The 12,837-nt window shown below is 43.2% G+C and overlaps 3 protein-coding genes across 3 annotated transcripts; 1 reads left to right on the top strand and 2 right to left on the bottom strand.

The window, feature by feature from the left end:
• Positions 1 to 365: 365 nt before the first annotated feature.
• Positions 366 to 7,722, bottom strand: LOC6579165 (protein tamozhennic). Its single transcript, XM_015163529.3, has 5 exons — positions 7,259 to 7,722; positions 3,794 to 3,964; positions 3,483 to 3,682; positions 2,054 to 3,418; positions 366 to 1,951 (listed from the first exon to the last, which is right to left on the bottom strand). The coding sequence occupies exons 2-5, from the start codon at positions 3,921 to 3,923 to the stop codon at positions 1,166 to 1,168; spliced, it is 2,481 nt and encodes an 826-aa protein (XP_015019015.2). The 5' UTR covers positions 3,924 to 3,964; positions 7,259 to 7,722; the 3' UTR covers positions 366 to 1,165.
• An 86-nt stretch (positions 7,723 to 7,808) lies between these two features.
• On the top strand, positions 7,809 to 9,158 carry LOC6579166 (programmed cell death protein 2). The gene is made up of 3 exons (XM_002005027.4): positions 7,809 to 8,120; positions 8,182 to 8,266; positions 8,329 to 9,158. Exons 1-3 carry the CDS (start codon positions 7,852 to 7,854, stop codon positions 9,022 to 9,024), a joined length of 1,050 nt encoding a protein of 349 aa, XP_002005063.1. The 5' UTR covers positions 7,809 to 7,851; the 3' UTR covers positions 9,025 to 9,158.
• Positions 9,038 to 12,129, bottom strand: LOC6579167 (N-alpha-acetyltransferase 35, NatC auxiliary subunit homolog). Its single transcript, XM_002005028.4, has 6 exons — positions 11,970 to 12,129; positions 11,363 to 11,917; positions 10,730 to 11,306; positions 10,488 to 10,669; positions 9,380 to 10,426; positions 9,038 to 9,317 (listed from the first exon to the last, which is right to left on the bottom strand). Exons 2-6 carry the CDS (start codon positions 11,816 to 11,818, stop codon positions 9,177 to 9,179), a joined length of 2,403 nt encoding a protein of 800 aa, XP_002005064.1. The 5' UTR covers positions 11,819 to 11,917; positions 11,970 to 12,129; the 3' UTR covers positions 9,038 to 9,176.
• Positions 12,130 to 12,837: the final 708 nt, after the last annotated feature.

The following is a 12,837-nucleotide window of genomic DNA, read 5'->3' on the forward strand; positions in this document are numbered from 1 at the left end:
CACTGACTTTTGCTACTTAGTACAACGACTAAACAAAAGGTACATTATTTTCCTCCATTTTTCCATCTTTTGCTTTTATAAAAAATATGATTTTTTTTTTGTTTTGCTTAAAGGTTTATTTAACATTTTTTTTCTTAGCAACAATTAACAAACAAATTAAATTTATTCTTTTATTTGTATTGCGTTGGGCGTTGGGTGGGCAAAAACCAAAGATTTTATGGTACTATACATTATATATCTAGAGCAGGTATATATATATTTGTATATATATACACGTATGTATAGTTGCTGTCTCTCACTCTTATTGCATATAATATTTATGTATGTTTTTCAAGGAGCTGCTAATAAAATAGAAGTTTAAAACGTTTTCAGTACTACTTGTAATTTCATTTTTGCGGATTTTTCCATATTGGTTTAGCTCGTTCAAGTTGAATTGATTATATTGTATAATTAGTAAAGGTATTTATGAAAAGTTAGTCTATTATACAATAAATATATATATATACGCATAATAAATATACTTTGCTTTCCCAATATACATATATATATATTTGTTGTATATAATAAATGTAATTTGGCATAAACCACAAAATTTACAAAGTTTTTTCTAAGGTTCATTCAGACACACTCTCACGCACCTCTATTCCGTAACTACTTATATTTAGTTAGTATTAAATACACACTCACACCCACACACACATACATACGTCTTATACCAGGTGTAGGCACATCATTTGCAACAAAAACCGCGACGCCCACAACAAATGGAAACAAATCTACAATCTAATTAAAGCATGTGTACACAAGTCTAATCGAGAACTTAAAATTGTAATCGATAATAATAATGTTCATAATATTACTTATATATAGATAACATATGTGTAATGTATTTAATTCGTATGCATGTATATATATACAAAATGCTGGGGATTGTGATTGAAAACGTAGTTGCTATAAGACTAGAGAACTTTCTATAAACATGCACACAGTTTTGCAATGACGAATTTCGTATAAAAAATATATAAGTTCTATATGTAGTTGTATATATCCAAAACTTCTTCCATATATCACTTGCGTGGTGTACAGTTTTCATACATATACATATATCAATGTATATAACGGATATATATATATATACATATACATATTCATATTGTTGCATAGCTTAGACACAGGTCGAGGATGCATGAGACACGTTCGCGGCCGCCTCCAGATTAAAGTCCTTACTGCGACAGCACATCTCGCAGATGCGTTTGGTGTCAGGATTCAGAAACGTGCAGAAGCGACAGCTCCACTCATTGGGACTGGTCACAATCAGCTGCGTGGACACCGGCGGCGGATGCTTGGCCACAGCGCCTGTTGCACTGTTCCGTCCGCTGCGGGTGCTACCACCTGGCCGATTGTCTATGGTGGCTGTCTTTAAAGCGGATTTGATCTTCTTGACGCCTGGCGTGCTGCTGTTCGGCGCGGGCGCAGGGGCCGCCGCTTGGACAACACGCGGCTCACGCTTCTTCTCCAGCGTGCGTGATTTCTCCGCTGGCCCCGCAGCGGCGGCCTGTGTGTGGGTGTCGGTGCGCCGCTTATCGGAAGATCCACCACCACCGCCGCCGTTGGCCAAAGTTAGCGAATCCAAATCCAAACTCTGCACAAGCAAATCCTCACGATCACCCAAATCCTTGGAGTAACCGGAACGTTCAAGATTCTTGAACACATAATTCCAGGACTCAAAGCTGCCAACGCCCTCCTGAACCTTAGGCATCAACGGCGGCGATGACGCGTTACTGAGAACCGTAAAGTCATCCATGCTGGGCGATTCGTAGCTGGTGGTGCCATCGGAGACTTGCAGATCCCGCTCCCGCGCATGCTGACGTCCATCTGCGGCACCGGCGGTCAGACTCATGCGTTCCCTTAATTCCTTGTGCATTGTTTTGCGATTATTGTCCAGCGAATCCTAAAACGGAAGACAAATTAGTGTCGAATATAAAAATGGTCGTGCTTGCTTTCCAGCTAACAACAAGCTGCGTATACGTATTTGATTTCTATTCTCATTTACCATCATTGGCTCCCGATGTCTGTCCGTTGATTTGTCGACCGACTCCGCCTGATTGCGTATCCGGCTGCTCTTAGGTATGGGTCGTGCATACACATACATGTCCTGTGGCGGTGGCTGGGGCAACGTGGTGGGCAGCATCGCTGGCACCTCGTAGCCCCCAGCATAGCCCATAGACATAACATCCCGTGGCTGGGCATACATGGCGTTACTCAGTATGCCATGCTTAGCTGTCTGTGCCCGCTGCCCTCTGCGGTCATAGAGCCGCGGATCATTGAAGTCGTGCTGCATCAGCTGCGCCCGCTCATCAAAGTCAATCAGATGATCCGGCGGATATGTGCTCTGCCTATGCTGCATGGCGGCCAAAGCGGCAGCAGTGTTTGGCTGATGTCTAGGCGGCCCACCGTGGTAGCCACAGCTATGGGGCACCGATGCCATTGGCTTGCTGGCTATGCTCGCATACATATTCACATTGCTCGGCTCCGCATTGGCATAGGTGTCCAGGGGCGTGGCATAGGGCGCATTCAACTGACTGGAGATGTTGTAGGGCAGCGGATAGCGATTGCCTGGAGCATTGTAGGCGCCAGCAACAGCTGCATACGAGGCGCTACTGCCCAAGCTGAGCCCATCCAGGCAATCGTAAGGCGTCTCATACAAATGCCCGTGCTGCGCATGCAGTGCAGCGCACTCCTTGGGATGCTGATCAAACGAATGACGATGCGGTAACGTCGCATGCGGCTCCTGATAGTGCTCCAAGCTGCGCGAATGCGTCATCAATGCCCCCTGCGGCTGTTGATACATATAATTGAGATTCGTGGGCGGGATTGATTGGTGGATGGGCGCATGCAAGGCACAGCTATTCGTATTGCTATTGCTGGGTCCATGCAGCGCACAGGGAGCGGGCGGGGCAGTCAGCTTCTCAGCCGAACAGTTGTCGCAGAGATTAGGCGCAATATTGCTATAGGTATTCTCAGTATTAAGTTGCTGCTGTTGCTGTTGCTGGAGTTGCAACTGCTGCTGCTGCTGTTGCTGTTGCCCTTTGCGCAGCCGCTTCTCGTGCAGTCTATAGGCCATTTCCTTAATGGTTTGTGTTGGGCCGCCCACATGCCTTTCCCGATAGTGGAAGATATCCTGCCAAGTGCAGTTGAAACCCTCGGCGCTCAGTCCCGCATAAATGTGTTTCATTATCTGGCACTCCACATAGGCGGCCATCGCATCGCGACTGACATTTGTCACCTGGTCGGGACAAATGGGTCCCTCCAGCACAAACGTGTCCTCGGCAACGCGACGATAGCCCATGGCCAGGAACAAGCGTTCAGCATCGATCAAATTCGCTTCCACCTCATGCTGATACGAACCGGAGTAGGTCTGTAAAAAGAAAGAGAAACTCGATTAGATTTGATAACTCTTGGCATATGCTGCATGGGCTTACCTTGAGCGTGCGAAATTCCTTGCGCCAGGGCTTGGTGAACAAGTTGTTGGCATATTGACTGATGGCCTCGAAGCCAACAATACCATTTTGTGCGGTGAAATTAGGGAGTTCGAGAACTGTTCTACGCAGCACATGCCCCGTTTCCGGCAAAAAGAATTTGCGATCATGCGGCACCAGGCTAAGGCACTCCTTCAGGCAAGCTATACCAAAGATAAACACAATTTTAGTATGCTGCAAAGTGAAATTGTTCTCTGTAGAGAGAAAGATAACTTTTCTCTCGTACAATTCGAAAACATTTCAGATTTACTCACCCTCAACCTTTTTTCGTTGCTCCAATTTCTGTGGGCTCTCCTCGGTTTCAAGAAACGTCCAGTGGCGGCTCAGTATCTCTTCCCATAAATCGCCGGGCACAAAATCGGACATTGTGGCGTGGCGTGACATGCAGCAACGCCAAGGACACTCATTCAATGCAACGGATGCTCCTGCAAGCCAAAAAGTGAGAAAAGCCAAGGGAAAACAATGAAATTGTGTGACGAACACATAAATACGAGTATGTAATACTCTACAAAATATATATAAATAGAATATACATATAAAAAATTTTTTAAACTGGAATTTATAATTTAATAAAAAAAAAAGTAAAAACTTAAAAACATTTAAAATCTAGCTTTAAAGCGAATGGTCGGAATCTAATCTAATATATATATATATATATATTTCCTATGGGACAACAAGATTTCTGTTATCAAATGGACTTTAAAAGCTGAGTAAATAAAACAGACAGACAGACAGATAAACAAATATACAGACAGATTTGTTAAAACTGAAATTTCATAAATATATTTCTTTCTAGTAAATTTGGAATATCTTACACACGTTACAAGTTTCATGACGTAACTTTGATAGCCCCCTCTCTGCCTAACCGTCCGTTCATAAAAATGAATTCAAGGCTGCATCTTCAAAGCAAGACTTTTATTGATTTTAAAAGCGAATGCTCTTAACAGCTAAAAATTACGAGCAACTGCACATTATATATGTATATCTCTATAAATATATATATGTATGTTTGTTGGACTAAAGCCCAATTCAGAGACCCCACTTCAATTGGCCCAGTCGAAATGCAGAATCTGCCCGAATGGCTGGCATATGAATCACTAGCAAACGTATGGACAGAGAACAAAAATCGCCATCCGGTATGACGCACGTTCAAGCTATCAGAACAAGATACAACAATATATATGTATATATAAGTATATATTCATATATATGCATTTATATATATATACATATATACCCATATTTATTGAACAACAACAAAAACAATATCAACGAACGCTGATAGAGTAAACAATGGCAACATGTTTGCTAGCTGTTGCCCGCCTTTGACTATGGCAGCCACATCGATAATGACTGTTAGTTAATACTTATCAAGAGACTTTACCAGCACCAGCAGCACCAACCACTCAACCATCCAACTACTCACCGCAAACCGAGCAGAGGGAAAACAGCTGAGGACCGGCATGTGCAATCTACGATTAGATTCGCTTACCAAACCCAATATCAACAACACCAACACAACAGCTTGGTAAATCAATAAAGCGTTTGCTTAATTGTTCTATACATACATATACACATACACATACATATGTATATATAGCTAAGAAGCTGCAATTCGCAATTGGGTTAGCCTGAGTAAATCGATGAATAAATAATTTTATGCCGATTTGGATACAAGCAAAACAGCTTAGCGAATATCTATAATATAATTCACATCTACAACAAAATTGGGAGGCGTCATAAAAAGGGGGGGAATTCCACAGTATTGACAGCATTGAAAAACCTGAATACTGCATTATTGTTTTAGCAATAATGAATGAAATACTGAAATTTCTCAATTACTTAAAGGCATCCAGTCAGGTGGCATATGGTATACAATTTAAATTTCCAGGGTATTTGCAGGTGTGTGTATCACTAAATGCGTTTCAACAGACAAAGCTGCTCAGCTTTGCACAGCTGCTTGAATAGCTGATAACTGTTTTAAAAGTTTATTAGTCACCCGGTAGCAAAAAAAAAAAAAAAAAGAAATAAAAAATATGCAACAACAATCTGCATATTTCATTTGCAAATGGTGTCTTGACTTGAACTCGGGACGGGTGGAAAGGGGGCGGCTGAAGAACCGTAAAAGTTGGCACTGCATTTGCACGGTGACAAATTCAATTTAAAGCGAACGAAATAGAGCGTGACTAGATGAAGAGTGAACGCTAGATTCGGAGTTGTGAAACACTTTGGAGCTTTAAGGCTCTGCTGAAATCTTATTAGCTTCAGCAACTGTCCTGCAGCAAGAGGTTTCTTTCTTTCTTGTTTGGCTTGTTCTCTAGTGGAACTGCCACTGTACTTAACGCACTTTTAATTAAATGAAGCCACAAAGTTGATTGGCAGCTAAAATGCCTGTCAAAGTTGGCTGCACATTTTATAAGTCGCTGAGACAAAACAAGAAAAAAGAAAACAATGCAACTTTTAATTTGTATATTTTATGAGGCCAAGCCGAGTGCCGTCAAAGAGCGAAAGAGACAGCGAAAGGGCAATGGTTGCAACTTGAAACGTGAGATGGGTAAAAAGTAAACAACAACAAAAAAGAAAAACTGTAGAAAGTGAACGGTACAACGCTTGAGCGTGTAGGATCGAGCGAGAGGGGTATAGAGTGAGCGCAAACAATCGTCAAAGGTAGAAAAACACGCACACAACAGCAGCAGTAGCAGCAGTAGCGCAGCAGCAGTAAGAGCAACAGCTAACAGCAACTGCAGAAGCAAAGATGGTAACAAAAGCCTTTGAAGTAACACTGTAAAGCCAAGTGAATGCTGCACAAAACGACACCAGCAACAATAAGAAACAGCCCAAAGACTGCAGCAGTGCTGAACAACGCAGCAAAAAATCAATAAAAACCAAATGAAGTGCAAAACGAGCACAATAACAAAAAATTTTAAGACAAACACAAATACACATGTATACACACTCTCACAAACAACGGACTGATCAGCTAGCAAGCTTGAAAGTCATGAACTGTAAATTTCTCTCTCTCTCTCTCCCACTCTCTTACTTTTAAGCTCAGCCTGAGCTTTTATGGCTGTGCGTAAATAAAGAAACTACGCGCCGTATACTCTCAATAATGGGAGTGGGAGACACACAACTAGCAGAAGCTCTAACTGCGCCGTTAACAGTAAACAACGCAGCAATGTTATTTTTCTTGTCTCTCAGCATTTCACATGCGAGTGCAAATTAACATTAATTAGCAACCCACACATTGACATTGACAGCATTCAGGGTGAATATCGTTGGTATTCGTGTAAAATTTAAAAATATTCTTATTGGAATTACAAATCACTTCAGAGCACTCAGATTATTGGGCATTTATTGATTTTGACAATTTGACCTAAGCAAGTGCATGTGTATGTGTGTTCGCATTATTCACATTTACGTATATATTAAAGTATTTTTTTTCTTTCAATTTTACTGTTGCGAGCATTTGGCGCAACAGTTTAAAGCACTTTTCTTGGCAAGGTGACAAAAATTGCGTGAATATACGTATGTGTATGTGAAAATGTGTGTGTCCGTGTATGACCCGTTAGTTCGTAGCCGGCAAAGTCTACGGCAGGGTGCTCCAATTCTTATTTTCAGCCCAACACTTGCAACACTAAATTTAGCAAAGCGCACATATTCACACACACATTCACAGCATCACAGAAAAACTTACAGATAAAAACCGGAAATAAACTTACAGAAATTCCTCATCGTTGTTATTGTAATTGTTGTTTCCCTGTTTAATAATTTTGTGCATCTGCATCGCTCTTAAAGTCAAACTCACACTAAGGTCCACTAAGGTTGCCGAATTAAGTGCGTGTTTTTTTTTTGGCGTGGGTGGTTAAACGTCTATTTTTAGCACACGAGAGTAGCAAAGCAAAGCAAAACGACGTGCGAAACGCGAACAGCGAATGAACGGAGGAATGCTTCCGCTTGTTGTTATTGTTTTAACACCAGCTGCACACTTATCGATTCTGTTTGACTTGTAATGACCACTATTCGCTTATTCACTTCAACACCGAATGCGTGTACGTATTAACTGACGCATTTTCCATTAACATTAATTTACACTTTGTCACACACATATATTTCGTATCATTATTATTATTATTATGCGCTGCGTTGTGTTCGTGTCATTTTCACAGCAAACTAAACTTGGTTGCTTAACAGCACTGATTTCTTACCACCTTACAGCACTTACACTATCGATTAATTTCAGCTTACGTAATCGATATCTCAGTGACTAGGGCTGCATTAATAACACGCGCTCTGCTAAAACCGTAAACACGAGATGGATTTTGATCTGGGCTTCGCCGAGGAGCCAAATAACGCAGCATGGCTAAGTAATCGCTACTTTCCCAGCAAATTAGGCGGCCAGCCGGCGTGGCTAGAATTGGACACGCTGCCAAGTGTAGCACAGCTGCAGTGCAAACAGTGTCACTCACAAAAAGCATTTCTTTGTCAACTCTATGCGGCTTTCGAGGATGAGTATAATTTCCATCGCAGCATTTACGTTTTTCTGTGCAGAAATGCCGAATGCCAGCGGACTAACAACGCTGAGTATGTATGGATAAATACTAAAATATGTATGGATTTAAAAATTTCTATTATGTTCGGCCAGAAATTTCACAGTTCTGCGTTCACAGCTGCCGTTGAAGAATAAATTCTACTCAGAGGAAGAGCCTTCGGAGGATGGTGAGCCCTTGGTGAGAGGAGAATACGTTTCTCCATTTTAGCCCATTCTTATAAATGTTCCCCATGCTTGCAGCCGGCTATAGCCAGCTCACGGAAACTTTGCGCTGCTTGTGGTTGCTTGGCCCCGCTTGCCTGCAGCCGGTGCAAAAACATCAACTACTGTTCCAGCTCCCATCAGCGCGCGCACTGGAAGCAACACAAACCGAGCTGTGCCACTGGGCAGTCAGCACAGCCCTCCGCACCGCTTTCAGAGATTGAATTTCCCCTATACGAAATAGTCATGGAGCGCGAATCAACAAGTGAATCAGCTGTGAAGGATGAACAGGCTTGCCTGGCCGAGTACGAGGAGCTCTCAGCTAGAGGTCAAACGGGCGAACTTCGTGATGTAACCGAAAAGGAGCTGGACAAATACTTTGGCAATGCAGCTGCAATAGAAGATAAAGCCTTTCAAAGCTTTAAGAAACGAATTGCAGCCGAGCCCGAGCAGATCGTGCGTTACAAACGTGGAGGCGAACCACTGTGGATAGCCAACGTGAAGGACACGATTGAAAGCCAGCTGCAGGAGCTGCCCAATTGCTCGCATTGCGGTGGTCCACGTCAATTTGAATTCCAGCTCATGCCACAAATGTTGACGCTGCTCAAGGACGAAAACCTGGATTGGGGCGTTCTGGCCATATATACCTGTGCGAGTAGTTGTCCCATCAGCGGCTACGTGGAGGAGCATCTAATCAAACAGGATATAGTGGTAGCAGTACCAGCAGCAGAATAAGTGGCTTAAGCTGTTTGGGTTACAGTCTCTGCTGTATGTATACAAACCAATTTTATTTGTTAAAGGACGAAACAAAATGTAAGAATGAAAAGAGAAATACGGCGACGATCTAAGACAACTAACATGATTACGAATCGATCGATGCTCACTGGCTACTTTAGTTTGATAATGGGAAAATAGCTATGCTTGCTGAAATCGAACTCTGGCTGACGCTTCAGCTCTTTCTGGTGACCACGGGCGAGCACATTCATAACGACGAAATTTGTGCGAGCTATTTGCAGCAGGTCCAGGATCTACAAAGAAAATGTAATGATGCCAATCAGATAAAATAGTTAAAATCTTCTCCAGCTCTTACCTCCTGCTCTGGATTCTGTATGCTCTCCAGCACATTGCGTGCCTGATCGAAGTGCTTGGCCGCAAAGCTGTACAGCTCCTCGACGCTGTTGAGCATCATATGATCGCGTATATTCTTAAACTCAGCATAGGATACGGGCGGCGGACTGGTCAGCGGCACAAAGGGCGCGAAGCGTCGATTATAGCGTATCTCCTCATTGTCAAACTTTGACATGGGCAGACGCACACGTCCGTCTTTGGTTAGGGCGCCCATCGCTTTGTACATGCCGCCGCACAGGCTGAGCAGGGCGTGATAATAGACAATTTCCTGACGATAAGGTCGTTGTTGCTTCTTGTTCTTCTTGGGCTTCGCGGCTTTGCGATTCTTGCCGCCTGGGCCGCTATTGCCGCCATTTACTTGAATTCTGCTTTGATGCTCGGCATATTCCTCCTGTGCTAGCAATATATTCTCGGTGCGCGTCAACGCCGAAACCAGAAATCCGATTAGGAACTCATAGGGATACCAATAGATGTAGAGAAACTCGTGCACGGCATACAGCTCCAACTCAAAGCCGGACATCAAATAGATGAGCATTGCACGAAAACAGTTGTAGAGCACCCAGGTGGAGAAGTGAGTGCTATGCTTCAGCGCCGTTGCATGCGACTCGTTACCTTCCATGGCACGATCGTTGGCCATCTGATTCATCAGCGAATCCAATCGTGCCGCATCTACCTGCAGCGGATCGAAGTTCTCAATCAGGTGCGCCAGCTTATCGCGCTGTCGAGCACGATTAAAGCCGCAAAGACGTATAAATTGATTGAAGGTTTTCATGTTGATGCAATAGCGAAAGAAGGTTTCTAAATGCTGCTGCACCTTGGGATCGTTGGCCACCGGGTGCTTGGGGTTCAGTACAGGAGGTGAATTGAAGGCCTGCACCGAATGCCTCAAGAATTGTTTCATCGACTGTTTGCCATGGGCCAAGAGGATGCTCGAGTTGAAGAGGCTCTGCAGCACGCTGCGTGAGAGAATGCAGTGTCCCGACTTACGGCTGTATTCAATAAAGAAGTTCTAGAAGCAAAGAAACAAATTAATATAGATGCCTAAGTAATTCTCTCCTGATTGTTGTTACCAGCGCTGAGTAGTAGTCCTTGTACCTGATCACTTTGCAGGCGTACTTAAAGCGCGCCACCATCTCCTCCAGAAACTGATAGCTGGCGGGACGCTCGCGTATTTTGATGCTGCGTGGAAACGTAGGCGGCTGGCTTCTGTCATGTATGCGCGGCGAGAAGCCCATGGGATTGGGAGCCTCAGCTGAAAGTGTTTCGAAGAGATTCACACACTATTCACTGTTATAGAGACCCGGATACTTACAACCCTCCACGGGCTGTGTGCCACGATCGATGGTGCGCTTGATGAGCGGCAGCAGCTCGGAAGCCACATTGAGATTCTTATAAATCTCATTGACTGCCTCCTCGGCACTGTCGGCGCCCGGCATCAGCTCCACCTGGTAGATGGCTTGAAATAAATGGCGCATGAAGCGCAATCGATGCACCACAGCCATCAGATTTTGATTCTCAGTGGACGTCAGTTGCTTGCACTTGCGCACCAGCTCATCCTCCACCTCCTTCAATAGACCGGCAATCGTAGAGGGCTGTGCTTTTTCCGCTGCCAGCAGCGCCGAATTGCCATACAATTGAAAGTCCTCTTCCTCGTTAACGGCAGCCAGTATGATGATGTTCTTAATGACCACGATGAGATTACGCACAGCGGTGCAGAAGACGCGCAGCGCCTTATCCTGAATCTGTGACGGGGCATGCAGATAGAGGCAGGTGAAGATCACTTGATCCATTGAATTGCCCTCCAGCCAAGAGACCAAGCAGGCAAAAAGCGCATCAAAAATGCCAATCAGCTCGGCCGGCTCCAAGCCGTCCAGCTTAATAGCACCCATCTGAAATGTAGAGAAGAACTATGCTGAGAATCCCTCCACAGGCATTTCCCACTCACCGCTACGGCAGCTTCAAAAGAGGGCGGAGGCAAATCGAATTTATCGAAGCCCATGCCCACATCCATCTTGGGATCCATTATCTCTATCGCAGACATAGCCTCAAATAAACCGAAGAGCATATCCTGGGCCAGCTCGCCGGGCAACAGCTCGGAGCACGCATCGTGGAACTCATCCGTCACGTCCACCCAACCATGTATGGGATATTGTGTAATGTCTTCGGCGGCGCTGCCGCCGCGTATTGCACGTTGTACTTCGCTGTCCCCAAATCCACATTCACTCATGCTCCATTCGTCGGGATCGTTGCTATTTTGCTCCCGTTCCATGTCTCGCTGCTCAGCTGTTGTGCGCATTGAAGAGACAGAGGCAGAGGCAGCGGCTGCGGCAGCTGCTGCTGCTGCTGCGGCGGTCGCTGCCTGAAAATCTGTTGGCTGCTCGCTGGCGTAAGTCCCGTGCATTGTCCTTTATCGCCCAGGTGCTTGGCAAATTGTTGCTTCTGTTTATTGCTATTACTTTTTGTGTTATGAATCGTCTTTTACGTTTTTCGTGCCGTGCATCTAAGATTTGTGTTAGTGCTGTAAGGCGCAGCGCAGAGCACAGAGTACTTACCTATGCGCACTTGACAGCACTGTGTTTGCTTGGCGCCAAACACGTTACAAATTCAAAGAATATGTAAAAATAAATAAAAACTATTGAAAACAGTTTAGAAGCATACTAATAAAATATGATTCCAACAATAGTGTTTTTACATTAGGTAAACACTCTAACACAACTTCTAATGTTATTTTCTCTTTTTCGCATTTGTGCCCAGCTTCTAATATTTTTCTCATTGTGAACGGCAGTGTTGATAAAGAGTACATAAAGTGCACAGCAGTTGTCAAGTGTATTTAACAGCACTATAACGGCGCCAAACTGAATTCAAATTCAAAGCACATGTAAAATCGAATCAAGCGCGTTTACAAACTGTCTAAAAGCATGCTACATAAATTAACTCGCTATAATGTGAATAAATATTATTGCATAATATTTATTGAAATTATATTATATATTTGTATTATTGTTATATATTTATTAATATTTGTATTTTTTATTAAACAAGTTATCCCATTTATGGCAAAAATTACCATGAATTAGATATATTTATATATATATATATATATATATATATATATATATTTTTTTTTTTTTTTTTTTTTTTTTTTTTAATATATAGAGTATAGACTGTTATCTCATGCAGTCATTAAGTAATCCATATGAATGAATTGTGAATGCAGCAATATTTTTTTAACACGTTTCGTTTTAAAATAATAATGCTGACTACGCAAAATATATATCTACAATATATGGGTATGATTAATTTGGCTGACAAGCCATAGCTAACAATATTGCTCCATAACATTTTCGGCTGATAAGAAATTAAAACTGCCCCCAGTTACTGCTGAGTACTTGCTCAACCATTGTTATCGCAAACATTTTG

This window comes from Drosophila mojavensis, unplaced genomic scaffold (genome assembly GCF_018153725.1).
Source record: "Drosophila mojavensis isolate 15081-1352.22 unplaced genomic scaffold, ASM1815372v1 contig_80, whole genome shotgun sequence".
Classification (NCBI taxonomy): Eukaryota; Metazoa; Arthropoda; class Insecta; order Diptera; family Drosophilidae; genus Drosophila; species Drosophila mojavensis.